Genomic DNA, 16452 nt, shown 5'->3' with positions numbered 1-16452 from the left:
AGTTGTCAGAAAAGATGGATTTTATTACAAATTATTTAAATTCGATGGTTTTTAGATGAAAGTTATCTTTTTTGCATAAAAAGAATAGTTGTATATAAAACTTTTTTGAAAATCATATCCAGTACCCACCACCACCATCCACCGCCCACCGCCATCATCCACCACCACCACCCACCGCCATCATCCACCACCATCATTGGGAAATTATCATTTTTTTAAACTTTTTTGAAAATCATCTAGCAAGACTAAATTCATTGGAAAAGTATCGGTTTTTTTTGCAACTTTTTTGAAATTTCTCATAGGAGAAGAAATTCACCTGAAATGCGTCGGAGGAGATGAATTTCTGAGAAAATGATTTTGGGTTGAAAACTCTCGGCGAAAACAGATTTCGTTGAAATTTTCACGTTCCTTTACACGTGTCAGATTGTGATTGGCTACTCAAATCTCACGTCACGAATACCAATGTCACGCTGCATATAAGTTTGTATGGACTACTTTGGGAATTTTAATCACTTTTTGACTATTATGGTATTCTCGTTTTTCATTTGGACTATTTTGGGAATTATCCCTTGTTTTAATGCTATTTGCCTATTTGGATTTTAATAAGGGAATATCTCATATAATAGTAACCAACTTTAGGAATCCAAAAGATTATTCGTCAATAATAAACTCGGCTTAGTTTATATCGTCACTGTTTCTTTAAAAATTTTAAAAATTGGCTCGGCCACACGTTAAAAAAAACATAAAAGTGTTAACCTTTTTCTGAATCAAACCGAATTTTTAGGATTTTGATCGGAAAGAGAATACGATTTGATTGATGTAAAACTTAGCTTCAAACGATGCTCCAAACAGTTTGATTAGTGCTTCAGATCGAATGTTTGAATTTCCAATTAACAACAATAAAACCGTTTGTAGCATCATTTCAAGCTAAGTTTTACATCAATCGACTCGTATCTTCCTTCCAATCAAAATCCTTAAAAATCAGTTTGAAACTAGAAAAAAGTTAACGTCGTTAGGGTTTTTTTAACGGGATACCACTGAGAGCCACTTATTAAAAATTTGGGATCACCAGTGACGATAAACTCAGTTGGAATGGTTATCGGCCAATAACATTTAGTTGTGATTATTAAAATCCAATAAACCTTGTTAAAATCCAATGAGCCTTTTTTAGACGGGATATCAATGTGGTATCTTATCCATACTGATTTTGACACTTCAGGCTTGACTTATCCAAAAATATCTTCAAAGATGAAACTCATCATTGTGGAAAAACATTAGACCATTACTCCATTAGATCTCAAGCCTTAAGCTCTTAACCATCACCTATCCCAATGTCAATCTTTGGGGTCAATATTCGTAATACAAACATCAACAACACCACCCGTAATTAAATGAACGGTTGTTAAGAAATAAACATTGTTTATGTTTATGTTCATGTTCATTTATACGTATGTTTATAGTGTACACCTATTAATATGATCATGAACATAAATGTACGTATATAAAGAAACATTAACTAAAAATAAACGTGAATCAGTATATTGGAAAATATATATTATACTGTATCTTTAGCAAGTATGCACCTCAAGTTTGCCGTTAATATTTACTTTAGAGACCTGTGTCTTTTCATCATTAGGTCTCTCTAGTTTACTAAACCGCATTGCTTGTCATACACACACACACAAGGAAATGTATCACAATAGGCCATAATCATTAAATGTAATAATCTTTCTCAAAACAAGTTCAGAAGCTAGATCACACTAATAACTTTAAAAGGCAACTACCCAAACTTCAACATCCAAAGTTACTTGCAAAACCAAACATGGTGGTTTTTGGCGGTTTGCTGATGTAAATACAACTTGTGTACATACAAAAATAATCGCTACAAAACACAATCTAACACTCGTGAGATGAACCCCATGACGGTGTAAATGGTACTAAATGATAATAGCCGCCCAAAACGATAACCAGGGATTCAGCGGGTCCACACGAGTCAATGGGAAGATCGGTTCATTAAATTTTCCATGCCACGACCAAACTTATCTTCCTCATAGGAAGTAATCTGGTGGTGGTTTTTTAGCTGGAGCCCCTCTTGATTCCTGCATTTTAATATAACCAAATGAAATTATCCCCACAAAAATTTAACTCTTAACATCACTGTTAATACATATATTGTCTACACACATACCTTCACAATCACAACTATTGTCTACTAGCATTCGGAGTAGGATTGGCAAAAATGGGCCTCTATGATTTATGTGGAATTACGCTTTCATCATTTAAGTTCTCGAAATTGCACCAATGGTCCCTATTTTCGAAACTTGTAGTACTCATAGTACCCTAGAGTGGATGTCCTCATTAAAAAAACGGTAAAACACTGTTTTATCCTCATGAGCAAAGCATACATTTTACGGACCATGAGTGTAACAAGTTTCAAAAACCCAGATGATCGTTGAAATTTCAAAGACTTGATCGCAATTTTATATAAACCACAGGGATGACTTTATGTAATTTGCCATAGAAATGGTTAATATACGATTAAAAAGAATTCATTGTTGTAATAATAACTTTTTTGCAGACTGAATCATGGGATTTAAATTCTAAAGTTACCCAAATTGCAATTTATAAAGCAGGAATGTGTCTTAGTAACAAACCTGTGGGGCTGCTTTAAATACTCGAAACTGTTTATTAAGATTCTCATCAAGCTCAAGAATGGCAGCTACATTACCACACCTGAAGCACATATTCAAATAAAAGGAAAAAAAAACTTTATCAGTATAGGTGGTATTTTATGTTTTTAACCCATATACTTATGAATGGGGCCATGTGAAAAATTGAGGTGAGACACAAAGTGAAAAGTGAAAGGGTTGACATGTTAAAAGAGTTAAAAGTTGCCACAAAATCCATTTTTGATGCATACTGTGTCATTCAATATTTTATTTTTTTTGTAACAAATCTGTTTTTATAAATCATTACCAGCGTGCTAGTTTTGTTATAAAAGACAAAAATGCTTGTACTTCAAACCAGTCAATTTTGACCCGCACCACAGAATGGCCTACTTTGACTTGTCACCCGGCCCGCCCATTTTTCAGCTTTATTTGATTTAGGAACATGATTACTAATCAAACAAAAGACAAGAATAATAAACCTGAACTAAAAGTTCACCTGTAACAGTAATTTGGGGCTGACCAGACCGTAACTATTTGGTTGTTGAACATCCATTTAAAACCTTCCATTACCAATTGATGTGCACGGCAAATATAATCAATATTATTAGTATGATTAAAAGAGGTAACAACACTGCCACCAAACAGGAACCCAGCACCACGCGGACTCAAACCCCAGCCGTCCACAATGTCCTCTGGATCAGACCACAAAAGATCACACATGGCACCGTCATGTGGTACTTCTTGCTTCCGGTCAATCGTCCGAATCTGGAAAACATTTTTGTTATTAAATAAACGGTTTAATTTCATATGCATCCTTCTAAAAGTTAAATTGCCGTATACATCCTAAACTTCATAATCTCAGATTTACCCTTTTAAAGCACTAGTAATAGTGTAATATTATATTTACCTATTTCATAGAATATAAAGTAAAATTAGTTATAGCATTAAACTGAGTAAACAAAGTGAAAAACATGTTATTACCATGTCGAGGTAATAACATTGTTTTCTGCTTTGTTATATGTATTGTATGTGCTTTATTCATCATGATTCATGGAACATGTAAACATGATATATTTACTTTTGAAAGAGTAAACATGCATATATACACATACAAATGCATACATATATATAAGAAACTCTAAATTAAAATTAGAGTAAAAGATTAAAAACAAAATGTTTAAAGTATACAGAACTAGCTTTTTCAAACCTGATCTAGTGTGTTGATGTTAGGAGAGAGACCACCATGAACTGAAAATATTTTGTTCTCAATGAGAGCAGACAAACTGTAAAAATGTCAAAACTCAGATGATTCAAGTGATATAAACTATACAAAGTGTGAACCAGAAAATGTGCAATGAATATTTGAAGCAAGAAGTGTGATAATTTACAAGTTGCAAAAGCGTTCTTCAGTTGATGGTCAAAGACAATGGTGAATTATAAAGAAAAGCAATTGAAAGAAATTAGCACACCTTAGGTAATCAAATATGTCGGTACAGTATCTCCAAACATTGACAGAACCATACTTCCTCAAGCACTCATCATAGAATCCATATACCTATCTCATAAAATAGCAATAAGCTATCAAAAAATTCAATATGTTAATCCATCAATCATTTACAATAGGATACCTGTGTGATCTGACGGCTCTCATGGTTTCCCCTAATCAATGTTATCCGATCAGGATATCTCACCTGATTATAGCAGTGCTATATTAGAGAACAGAAAAAAGAAAACATACGGTTTTGAAATAATAATTGCTCTCATACAGTATGAATAGATCAGTACTGAAACCTTGTTCTACTTCCAATACTAACTAAGCCAAAAAAGATAAGGGTTTTGAAAACAAAAGCCAATAAATACCTTTTTTATCTAAAAATTAATTAAATACTAATATTCAAAATTTCAAACATAATCTTCAATCACCAACAACCGCCTTAAGAGTTATGTTTAGCATTTTCACTTTTGTAGATATTAAAATAAAAAAAAAGGTATTCTGTTATAAAATATTCTTTGTATGTGATGTCACCAAATTATGTAATATGGCGCTATTCTAGACATGCACAAATTGAGAACGGTATTTTGTAGTTATTGCAGAGATAAAAAGAGGGTGACAGAAAAATAAAACTTAATGAAAGAAATTATTTAGAGCCAGCAACAAATGATAAGATAACTATCAGAATAAAATGCATGAAGAAGATATGCTATCTAACTTATAACAAGTATTTTACATTCTATGTAACAATATTTTGTAGTTATTGCAGAGATAAAACGCGGGTGATAGAAAAATAAAACTTAATGAAAGAAATTATTTAAAGACAGCAACAAATGATAAGATAATTATCAGAATAAAATGCATGAAATATATATGTTATGTAACTTATAACAAGCATTTTAAATTCTATGTAACAATATTTGCTTATTTTTCTATCAGCAAAATTTATTAATATAACAAATTTACCTTTAGGGCAAGTAAAAGCAAAAAGGTCTCTACAGAGTAAAACCCCCTGTCCACAAAATCTCCAAGAAACAAGTAATTAGTCTTTGGGCAATCACCTCCGACTTTAAATAGTTCTTTCATGTCATAAAACTGCCCATGGATGTCGCCACATATCTGTACAACAGAAAAAGAATGCCAGGCATTACAAAATAAAATTACTAAAAGGTACCTTTCTAAAAAAAAATTAATTTTCTACTATTTATTATGATGAGATTCATGAACACCATCGTGTTGCTCCTAAAAGAAATTTTTGAAAATCCAACGATCTGGAAACTATAGCATATAGGGTCCCAAATTACAGAGCATGATATGCTGTTTTTTTATTGAACATTTTATTATTTGAGATTAAAAGGCATCCGTAGTAAGAGTTTGAAGTAACTAACCTTGGTATGAAAGCTGTATATTGTATTTTGATGATATTAATCTCTGTAGGGGACTCTATATGTAGAGCCATATCAAGCTAATAATAGTAAGAGATAATTTACAATCATTAACATATATAGAACTATAATCTATAATCACTGTCTAATATTCCCCCTCAAGCTAAGGCCGGGGAGCGACCTGTAGCTTGGATCTAAGAAGCAAGAACCGTTGTGACGAAAGAGGCTTTGTGAACACATCTGCAATTTGATCATCTGTCTTGATAAACTGAACCGAAAGCTGTTTTCGAGCAACTCTTTCCCTGACATAATGAAAATCAATCTCTACGTGTTTTGTGCGAGCATGAAAAACCGGATTAGCTGAAAGGTAGGTGGCACCAAGATTGTCACACCACAAAATAGGAACTGATGTCATAGATACATGAAGTTCCTTTAGAAGCGCCTCTAACCATGTTAACTCAAGAACCGTGTCTGCTAAAGCTTTGTATTCAGACTCTGTAGATGACCGAGAGACAGTACGTTGTTTACGAGCACACCACGAGATGAGATTAGATCCAAGGTAGACAGCAAATCCCCCCGTGGACCGACGGTCATCGAGACAACCAGCCCAGTCTGCATCAGAAAAGGCTGTGAGAGATGGATCGGAGGCATCCGTGTATGCGTGGATGATAGGGGCTGATTTTTGTTGAATCAGGAGACCAAAATGAGTAGTTCCTTGAAGGTACCGGAGAATTCTTTTGACTGCGGACCAATGATGTTCTGTAGGGGAGTGCATAAACTGGCACACTTTGTTAACCGCAAAGGTAATGTCCGGTCTCGAAAGGGTCAAGTATTGTAGTGCACCTGTTGGGTTATGAAGGCCTTTGGGCCGGTTTTATTAGGAGGCCCGGTTTTGGTTCCTAATTATGTTTAACCCTAATCTTGTTTATTATATATATCCCATCATGTAATTGTAATCTTTGTTCTGAGCTAATAAGAAAACCTAGTTGCAGCCCGTGGACGTAGGTCCCCTCGCGGGGACCGAACCACGTTAAATTCTTGTGTCGTTTATATTTTCGTTTATGCGTGTTTATCGTTGTGCATGTGTGTGTTGTTTCGCTTCCGCGCGCCGCTTTGTTCCTAACAAGTGGCATCAGAGCTTTGGCTTGTTGGACACACGGTTCGTTGCACTGGTAACGATTTCGCAGAAGGTTTTGGTTCGAATCTGTTTTTTGGTGATTAGGGTTGGGTAGGTCCGTCACCGTGAATAACTCTTGGAGATCGCAGGGTTAATTTCTGGTTCGTGTTCATCAGTGATCGACAGTCAAGATTGGTGGCTGTCAGGCTGAGTTAGGGTTTGACTATTTATTATCAACCGTAAATTAGGGAACCGGGTTTTGTGAAGACCATTTAGGTTCGGGTTCAGATTTGTTTGCAAGAGATTAGTCTGAGGTAACTTTATATAGTTTATTTACAGTTAGTTGATTTATCGGTTATTGCAAGAGCAAATCGGTTTATTTGGCAGTGTTCTGTTGAACAATCGTCAAGTTTAGGCCCGTGCCCTTGTTGTGTCTGTTCACTGTTTTCGATTTGTTCTCGTTTGTTATTGTTATAACTGAAGACGAGGTGGTTATGATCGGAATGTTGACGGTTATGGATTTTGGTTGATTGGTTTGTCATGTGAACTTGGATATAGTACTGGTGATGGATAAACTTGGAGAAAATGGAACCAGCGGGTGTGCTGGTGACGGCATAAGTGAAAAAAAAAATGAGGTTAGTGGCAAGTCATGTAAACTATTGCTCGTTTGGATGATCTTTCGGTTAGGGTTTGAGTTAACTGATCGTGTGTACGGTCATAGAACCCTTGGTACCGCTTGATTTCATGAAAGTTCTACTGTTGTTATAGCTGTTTGCCTGTTAGCTGGTTCGAAACTGTGATTATTACTTCTTGTTCGTTTGGAATTGTGAAGTTATATCTTGTTTGGTGGTGATCAGTGGTACACCATTTGAGAGGTTCATAATCTCGTGTTGGGTAAAGTTATTTGCCGGGATAGTACGAGTGGGGTTCATCTCATGGAGTGTTGGTGTGGCATGGGTTGGGATAACAGAGACAGTGGGGGCTGGGCATAGTCGACTTGGTAGGTTGCGTAGAGGTGAGACATTTTAAGGGTCGATGTCGAAAGGTTTGGAATTCTGCTTTTGAGAATGTATCTGAGGTTGATGCATTGGGACTCAGTGAAGGCGGTGACGACTCTTGGGTTCAAGATTATGGTATGCTTTATTTGTTACTCACTTCAATGAAGCATTGTTGAATCTTTTAATTAAAGACTTTTGAAAGATACGAGTTTTTTTTGTATCGTCGGAAGAAGTGAACCAACTTCCGAGTTATAAGGTCTTGGCTCGCTGAATCGGGTAGAGCTAAGGGGTTTCAGTTTGCAGACATGAAGCCTGGAGCCACAGTGATGTTAGTTTGAGCGTATTCAGAGGAGGTCTGAACATGTTCGGGGTTTTGGTAACAGTGGGAGCACGCAGGTGTGTTCTAGGTTTGTTTCCAAAGGGACGTTGGGTTCGGAGGACCAGGAATCTGAATGTGAAAATCTCTCCTGGTATAGTCTGCTGATTTGGAGAGTGTTTATCCTCTGGAAGTCTTTGAAGCCGGTTGTGTGAGTAAGTGAGGGTCGGTTAAGATTGAGGATGAGTCATTGGCGAGTTTTGTCATGGCTGGGTCTGGGATGACCGGATTGGAGTTCTCGGGAGCTTCAATAGGCCTTTCAGGTAACTGATGAGAAGGGCGGATGCAACCAGGGTGTGGATTGGTAGAAATCTTAGTTTGTTCCTAGAGAACTGGAGGCTTGGAGAACTTCTTTTGTTGAAGTTTTAGCTTGTTCTTGGAACTGGAGGCTTGGTAGATTTCTATTACTGAAGATTACTAGAGTTACTGGATGAATGAGATTGTTATATTTACTTGGATGGCAGGCTGGAATTTATCGCAAGGCCTTCAAGTGGGAGATTGTTGGGTTATGAAGGCCTTTGGGCCGGTTTTATTAGGAGGCCCAGTTTTGGTTCCTAATTATGTTTAACCCTAATATTGTTTATTATATATATCCCATCATGTAATTGTAATCTTTGTTCTGAGCTAATAAGAAAACCTAGTTGCAGCCCGTGGACGTAGGTCCCCTCGCGGGGACCGAACCACGTTAAATTCTTGTGTCGTTTATATTTTCGTTTATGCGTGTTTATCGTTGTGCATGTGTGTGCTGTTTCGCTTCCGCGCGCCGCTTTGTTCCTAACAGCACCAACAGTTTGTCTAAACTTAACAGGATTTTCAAACGGAGGACTATCACCAAGAGCCAGATTTGAGTTAGTTGCCATAGGGGAGTCAACTGGTTTGGTTTGAGATAGACCAGCTTTATGAATAATGTCATATATGTATTTCTTCTGGGAGAGAAGCAAATCATTACCTTTGAAAACCACCTCAATGCCTAGAAAATATGAAAGTCACCCCATGTCTTGGATTGCGAAAGAAGTGCTAAGCTTTTGAATGATGTGATCAATGAGGCGGGGATTGTTGCCTGTTAAGATAATATCATCCACATACACGAGCATATATAGTAAATTTCCATTGTGAGAGTAAATAAACAACGAGGGATCCGTTTTGGACCCATGAAATCCAAGCTGAAATAATACCCCCGAAAGACGATTAAACCATGCTCGTGGGGCTTGTTTGAGTCCATACAAGGACTTATGGAGCAGACACAGATGATTCGGCTTTTGTGGATCAATAAAGCCTTGTGGTTGCCGTAAATAAACGGTTTCTTGGAGGTCACCTTGTAAGAAAGCGTTTTGTACATCTAGCTGGCGTAAAGGTCATTGCCTTGTAACAGCAAGTGACAGTACCACACGAACAGTGGTAGATTTTACAACCGGACTAAACGTCTCATGATAATCAATTCCCGGCTGTTGGTGAAAACCTTTAGCTACCAAACGAGCTTTGTAACGTTTTATAGTTCCGTGTTCATCTCGTTTCAACCTGTATACCCACTTAGAATCAACAACATTAGCATTAGGAACAGGTGGTACTAAAGTCCATGTACCATTTCTCATTAAAGCTTTGAATTCCTCAGTCATGGAAGCACGCCATCGAGGACTTTTGTTGGCAATAGCAAAGGTGGAGGGTTCGGTGGAAGGTGAGTCGGTGGAAACGTGAAAGGCAGAAGCATTGTACGGTGTACGTTGCTTTGGGTTGGGTCGAAGGTTTGGTGGGCGTGTACGGTTTTGGCTTTCGGTGGTGCTAGAATGTGTAGGTAATTGGTCATTGGTTGTGGGTTGGGTGGGTTGTCGACGGCTATAGGTGTACTGTAGAGGTGGGGTTGGATGGGTGTTGGGTGGAGCTGAGGTGTTAGGTTCGGTGGTGGTAGGTGTTTGGGTAGGAACGGGGAAATCTTGTGTTGGGCTTGTTGCATCTGGGGCAGGAACTATGTTGGTAGGTGTTGTGTGTTGGGCCATGGATGAAGGAGATGAATTAGCTGAGTTATTTTTAGGGATGTGTGATGGGTCGTCTGGTGTATTTAAATTTGATAGGCTGGATGGTTCATGTAGGGCAGGGGCTGGATAGGATGAAAAATATGGATCTGGTGAGGGTGTAGTAATTGGAGAGGAAGGCTGGAGAATAGGAAAAAGTGCTTCATTAAACCGTACATGTCGAGCAACATAAATACGGTCAGTAGTGGGGTCAAGGCAAATATACTCGTGGTGAGAGGGGCTGTACCCTAAAAATATACAGGGTAGGGAGCGAAAATCCATCTTGTGTGGCTTGTATGGGCGAAGGTGAGGGAAACATTGGCATCCAAAAACACGTAAGAAGGACAGATCAGGTTTGCGGTTAAAAAGAGGCTCAAAGGGAGATATGTTTGATGATGTGCGAGAAGGCATGCGGTTTATCAAGTATGTGGCGGTCTCAAAGGCAAAGTTCCAGAAACGCATTGGAACACCAGATTGTGCCAAGAGGGTGAGACCGGTTTCCACCACATGACGGTGGCGTCTTTTAACAAATCCGTTTTGTTCACTTGTATGAGGGCAAGAGAGACGATGTAAGATCCCAAGAGTTGTGAAAAATGAGGATAGGTTTCGAAACTCCCCGCCCCAATCTGTTTGGACGGACTTGAGTTGTGTTTTAAATTGTCGTTCGGCCATTGTATGGAATTGTTTGAAGGTTCCGAAGACATCAGATTTTTGTTTTATGGGAAATAGCCACATGTATCTGGTATAATGATCAACACAAAGTAGAAAGGTATAAAGATCAACACAAAGTAGAAAATAACGATGACCATAAAAAGAAGTAACGGGAGCGGGTCCCCAAACATCACAATAAACCAAATCCAAGACATGTGTACTTTTATAATTAGAAGAAGATAAATGCAGTTTTGAAGACTTGCCCATAGGACACGAATTACAAAAAGGAAAAACATATTTATTTGTAACAGGAAGGTAATTTTTGGAAATCATAGACCGTAAAAGCTCCTGTGGGGATGTCCAAGTCTTTGATGCCAAGTTGTTGGGGAAGCTCGAATTGTGGAAAAGGCAACATTGGAAACTGGATGAAACTTTGGCAAGCAAAACAAGTAGAGACCATCCTTACTTGGACCCATGAGGAGGATAGTTTGGGTAGCCGTATCCTTCACACAAAAAAAGGTAGAGTGAAATTCAAAGAATACATGATTGTCTTCGCAAAAACGTTGTACGGAAAGAAGATTTCGTTTGATTTGTGGAACATGTAGAATTTTTTGAATAGAAAGGGTTTTGTTTGGTGAATTAAATGTGGTAGAAGCAATATGAAGAATAGGTAAACCTTTGCCATTACCAACAAGTAGTGTATCCTTACCATTATAAGGTTCAAAGTTGTCAAAGCCGCTGAGATCGGGTGCCACGTGACTATTTGCACCAGTGTCTGGCAACCATGAAGATGATGATTGTGAACGCTGATCAGCATAGTTTGCTTGTGGAGCCTGTCTTGGTGCACGATTGGGACAGAGTGATGGAATGTGTGCAATGCCACACCTGTTGCATGAACCATAGATTGTATTCTGATTAGTTGCCCAAGCAAATCTGGAATTGTTACCTGTAGTGTTTGGGTTGTTTTGATTGTTGTTGTTGTAGGATTGGTTGGCGTTGTAAGATTGATTGTTGTTGTAGTTTCCACGACCACGTCGATTAGAGGAACCACGGTTGCGGTTGGTTGGTCCACGAGTGGTATAAAAAGCCTGATTCGGCTGTTGTGCAGGTTGCACGGTAAACCCTAATTTGGTCATCAACTGTTGAAGAGATTGTACTGTTTCAGGCGGAAGCTGGAATCCGGTGGAAGAGGCTGAATCACGGCTGCTGGTAGCCATAAAGGCTTGAGTAGCAGCAATTGTGGGATCAGACTTCTTTGTCATGTAGTCGTAATCAGCAATCAGTCCAGGAAGTTCCAAAAGAGCAACAGGAGGCTGTCTTGCAATCAAGGTAGATTTCAACGAATTGTATTCTTCCCTAAGACCCGCAATAATTAGCATAACGACATCTTTTTCTTTCATAGGCTCACCAATGTTTGCTAAAGCATCTGAATACTCTTGTGCTCGAGTAATATAGGCAGCAGAAGTTTCTTCGGGCTTCATCTCAATCTTGATCAATTGGGTTTTGAGGGTGTATTCTCGTGAAGATGTATATGGTGCATAAGCACGTTCCAAGGACAGCCACAAGTCACGAGAGGTATCACCCTGTACATGCTGGAACGATGCTTCAGAGATCGTTGAAAGCAACAGCATACGGACGTGAGCATCGTTTAACATCCATGCAGAATAATCAGGATTTGGTTGTATTGCAGGCGGCGCTGGATCTTTGTTAGAAGAAGAGTGGACAGTGATGGTTGGACATGGACAAGAAACAAATCCGTCGATATAGCCAAAAAGACTATTCTATTGGTGATGAGGAAGGGCTGGATCATTGTTTTCCAATATCCATAATTGGTAGGACTAAGTTTAAACCCGAATTTGTGAGAATTGTGATTAGTTTTCTCCACCGTGGTGAAGGCTATGATGGCCATTGTGGACCGATTGGGAAGAGCAGAGGCCAACCAGAGAAAAATAAAAAAGGAGGAACAAGAGAGACGGCTGAAATTAGGGTTGGAGCCTGGCTTTGATACCAAACTAATCTTGGTATGAAAGCTGTATATTGTATTTTGATGATATTAATCTCTGTACAGGGGGACTCTATATGTAGAGCCATATCAAGCTAATAATAGTAAGAGATAATTTACAATCATTAACATATATAGAACTATAATCTATAATCACTGTCTAATAGAAGTCAAATTTTGTTTTTAGATGGTCATACGGTCATACCTTAAGTACACTTTGAAATAACCCTAATTCTTGTGCCTTCTACCACTGATCATTGGATCCACATCAGCAATTAAATCTTAATCACTTCATTGTTTTCATCAACTTCTTTCATTGAGACCTCACTCATTATTGGTTACTTTGCTATATTCTAAGTGTGGTTGTGGTCTGTGCTAAAGAAAGTAGCCAAGAAACTTGATTTGTGTTATTCATAATTTAGTTTCTCCTTTGTACATTATCCTCAAATACGGTTCAAACTTGTAGCTACAAGTTCACATTAGTATAATTTTCAGTCTTAGCTGTAGAGAATTTTCTGTGGGCCTTGTAGGTTTGGCAGAAAACATGTTACATGCCTTTCCACAATCAGATGCGTAAGTTACCTTCCATAGTATAGAACTATGGTATCACAAATTATAACAAGAAAACAATAAAGCTAATAGAAACTAAGCAGTTAATGCTGAAAAATATCGGTGTCGGTCAAGGACTGATATTTAAGATATCGGTTATCGCGGCGGGATATCGGTAATTTTAATATCATTTCATATATATATAGCAATTTAACACTAATAATTCAGTATACTCTCAATCATTAACAAATAAATCTTTCCAACTTGCAAAACACTAGTAGGAAACGATTAAGACATAAAACACTAACACTGAACACTAAAAATTGATAATAACACTGACACCGGGAATATCGGTTATATATCAGTCAATATCGCCGATATTATCGGTACCGATGTTCTGACCGATATTTTACCAAGGACCGATAACCGATATATCGGTGACAACGACTGCATAGAATAGAAAACTAGAAACGTAAATTCCCCTGAATACTGACTATTATCATGATATGTAAATAAACTGAACTAGCCTAAATCCCAAAATAGTTCATTGCTGATAATAATCATTTGTAAATTGTAATCACACTTATAGAACATGTCCTAACTCCTAACTCACATGGCTCCATCACCTATTGTCCTATTCACCTCCCATCTATCCCCATATAGACATAATATAGTCATTAAAACCTAAGAAGTTAATGCGCAAAAATACCGGATATCGGTTATCACAGTGAGATATCGGTGGGATCTCGGTAATTTTAATATCATGTAAAATTCATATATATAGCAATTTAACCATAGTTATTAAAAGCCCTCGCTTCTTGCGCCTAAGCCCATTTTTCAGGCGAGACTCAATAAATGCGCTTTTAGTTCCTAGGCGAGCGCTTCAGCATTGTCTATGCCAAGAACATGAGAAGATAAAAGCCGAGCAAAAGAAACGCAAGGAGTGCTATTAAAACTTAGATCTAGGAGAGGTCAAAGGCATTATATTGATACATTTTGTTATTCAAGTTCTGGAATGACACTTTGAATCTTGAATATTTTAGAACCTTTGGTACTAATTAGATGATATTAAATGCTATATAATAGCTTTTGTTTATTTTATTTGAAGAATAGTATTATTTTTCATATACATAATATATTTTAAACTTTTTATTCAAGTGCGCTTTTTTTCTTCAGGCCCTCGCTTTTTTTGCGCCTAGGCCCTAGGCGAGGCCTATGCGCAGGGGAGGCTCGGAGGGTGTGCGAGCCGCACCATCGGCCGGGGCACATAAGTTTTGGGGGCACAAACTTTTTTTATACATATTACATATATATGTTTTTTGGTGTTAAAAATAAGGTTATTTGCAATCGTTTATGAGATAATTACATGCTCAGAATGGTTTCTGCTTATAATAAATCGGTCGATAAAATTTTATTCATATACATTAGCGAATAAAAAATTTTCATTAAGGTCAAGGGCCTTTATTTTGGCTCGGCCTAGGTATTTAAATTTTCGGAGACGGCCCTGCCTATGCGCCTTGAGTGCGGCTAGTGCATTTGATAACTATGAATTTAACACTAATAATCAAGAAACTCTCCTACCATTAACAAATTAACCTTTTGCAACTTGAAAAACACTAACAATCGTAGGAAGTAAGAACTGATTTAAGACTTAAAATTGATAATTAAGACTTAAAACACTAACATTGGACACTAAAAATTGATAACTAAGACTTAAAACACTGATGTCGGTAATATCGGTGATATATCGGTCAATATCGCCGATATTACCGGTACCGATATTCTAATCGATATTTTGACCAATATTCTACCAAGGGACCGATAACCGATATATCACCTGATAGAAGCCGATTTGAGATGGCTAATCTCCCAAGATAGTGACCCTTTGAGCGGGTTAGACTCCAAAGAAATAATAGAGAGAACAAGACATTGTTTTATCAATTTTCTTCTTAACATTAAACAAAGTTAGAATGCCTTATATAGGCTACAATGCAAAGGAGTTAATAAACCAACACTACTCCACTACTCTAAATTCTAGGAATGGAACATGCAACATGGAAACATGCAAACTAAATTAAAGGTTCATAACTTAAGCATGCAAATGAACGTGATTAATATGTTGTTGATTTGTTCGGCAGGTATCATCACCCATATATCATTGATATATCGGCGATATCGACTGCATAGATTAAAACCTATAGTTTGAGGATCAGCAAATAACATACTTAAATAGCTGCAAGTAAGCCCTTTTAAGTGTTTGGGGGTGAAGAAAAGTACTTATGCATGTCTACTTATTTTAGAGTGAAATAAGCTTCCTTCAAAAGACATTCTGAGATTGCTTATTTCTAAATCATTATTCTTAATAACTCAAAATTACAAGTTCACCTTAGCATTAGCTGATTGCCTGCTTCAGCTTATAAGCATAAATTGTTCAAATAAACAAATTCTCTTAATGAGATACATCACACATCCAATATCTCTTCTAAAATCAAATCAATCCTTAGTTCCAGCTAATAAAATGACACAAAACCCTAGAAATCAGCTGGTAAAACCCTAAACAGATAAATTAATCACTAGCAACACCAAATCACACATAACAGAACGCATAGAATCGTAATTAAACTTACAGTGACCGGAGCATCGACTCGCTGAACGTTGCTTTCTTCGACGAGGATCTCCATAGCCTTTAGGCAGAGAGCCTTGACTTCAGACTCCTTGAGTGGCTCGCAGTTCTTCAACTGCTCGATTTGCCGGTCTAGGTCTGACATATCTCACACCGCCGCCGCCGCTGGGGTTTCTCCGATCGGCGCTACGGTGACTAGTGACTTTTGTACGACTGCTCACTGACACACTATTATTATCGGCTGGCTGATGATTTTCTTATAATTAATTTAATTAACAACATTCCACCTAAAAAGTTTTGTTTTCGATTTTATCTTTATTAATTATGAAATTAATTTATAGTTTCTTAAATTTCTCGATCTCATCTCTATAACTTAAATAAATATCGCATTTATTTAAATTTATTTATATTTATGTTTTTATTTTTATTCGGTTTTCTTAAACGTATAATGATTCCTTCAAATGAGTTACCGGCTAAATTCATCACATCGGGATATACTCGTTTTTCAATTCGGGGAAAACTCTCACCTAAGGCCAACGCCCGTGAACACTCGTCTGAAGGCACGATGGTGTGGTGAGATA

General features: G+C 37.5%; 1 protein-coding gene across 1 annotated transcript; it reads right to left on the bottom strand.

Moving 5' to 3' along the window:
* Positions 1 to 1752: 1752 nt before the first annotated feature.
* LOC143548156 (serine/threonine-protein phosphatase PP-X isozyme 2) lies at positions 1753 to 16081 on the bottom strand. Its single transcript, XM_077039401.1, has 8 exons — positions 15876 to 16081; positions 5128 to 5280; positions 4298 to 4360; positions 4139 to 4224; positions 3877 to 3952; positions 3166 to 3434; positions 2655 to 2733; positions 1753 to 2099 (listed from the first exon to the last, which is right to left on the bottom strand). Exons 1-8 carry the CDS (start codon positions 16014 to 16016, stop codon positions 2049 to 2051), a joined length of 918 nt encoding a protein of 305 aa, XP_076895516.1. The 5' UTR covers positions 16017 to 16081; the 3' UTR covers positions 1753 to 2048.
* Between the last annotated feature and the right edge of the window lie 371 nt (positions 16082 to 16452).

This window comes from Bidens hawaiensis, unplaced genomic scaffold, assembly GCF_021521415.1.
Source record: "Bidens hawaiensis isolate Kalapana, Puna unplaced genomic scaffold, B.hawaiensis_p1.1 tig00014913_1, whole genome shotgun sequence".
In the NCBI taxonomy this organism is placed as follows: domain Eukaryota; kingdom Viridiplantae; phylum Streptophyta; class Magnoliopsida; order Asterales; family Asteraceae; genus Bidens; species Bidens hawaiensis.
Note: the sequence above shows the minus strand (reverse complement) of the source record. Positions and strands in the feature narration are given on the sequence as shown.

Bases quoted from the DNA above. Each gene is read 5' to 3' on its own strand.
- LOC143548156 (XM_077039401.1), bottom strand. From the start codon at position 16,016: ATGTCAGACCTAGACCGGCAAATCGAGCAGTTGAAGAACTGCGAGCCA. The intron at 4,361-5,127 runs GTAAATTTGTTA...TGCTATAATCAG, and splicing joins TGCTTTTACTTGCCCTAAAG to GTGAGATATCCTGATCGGAT. The intron at 2,734-3,165 runs GTGAACTTTTAG...TATGTGCTTCAG, and splicing joins GCCCCAAATTACTGTTACAG to GTGTGGTAATGTAGCTGCCA.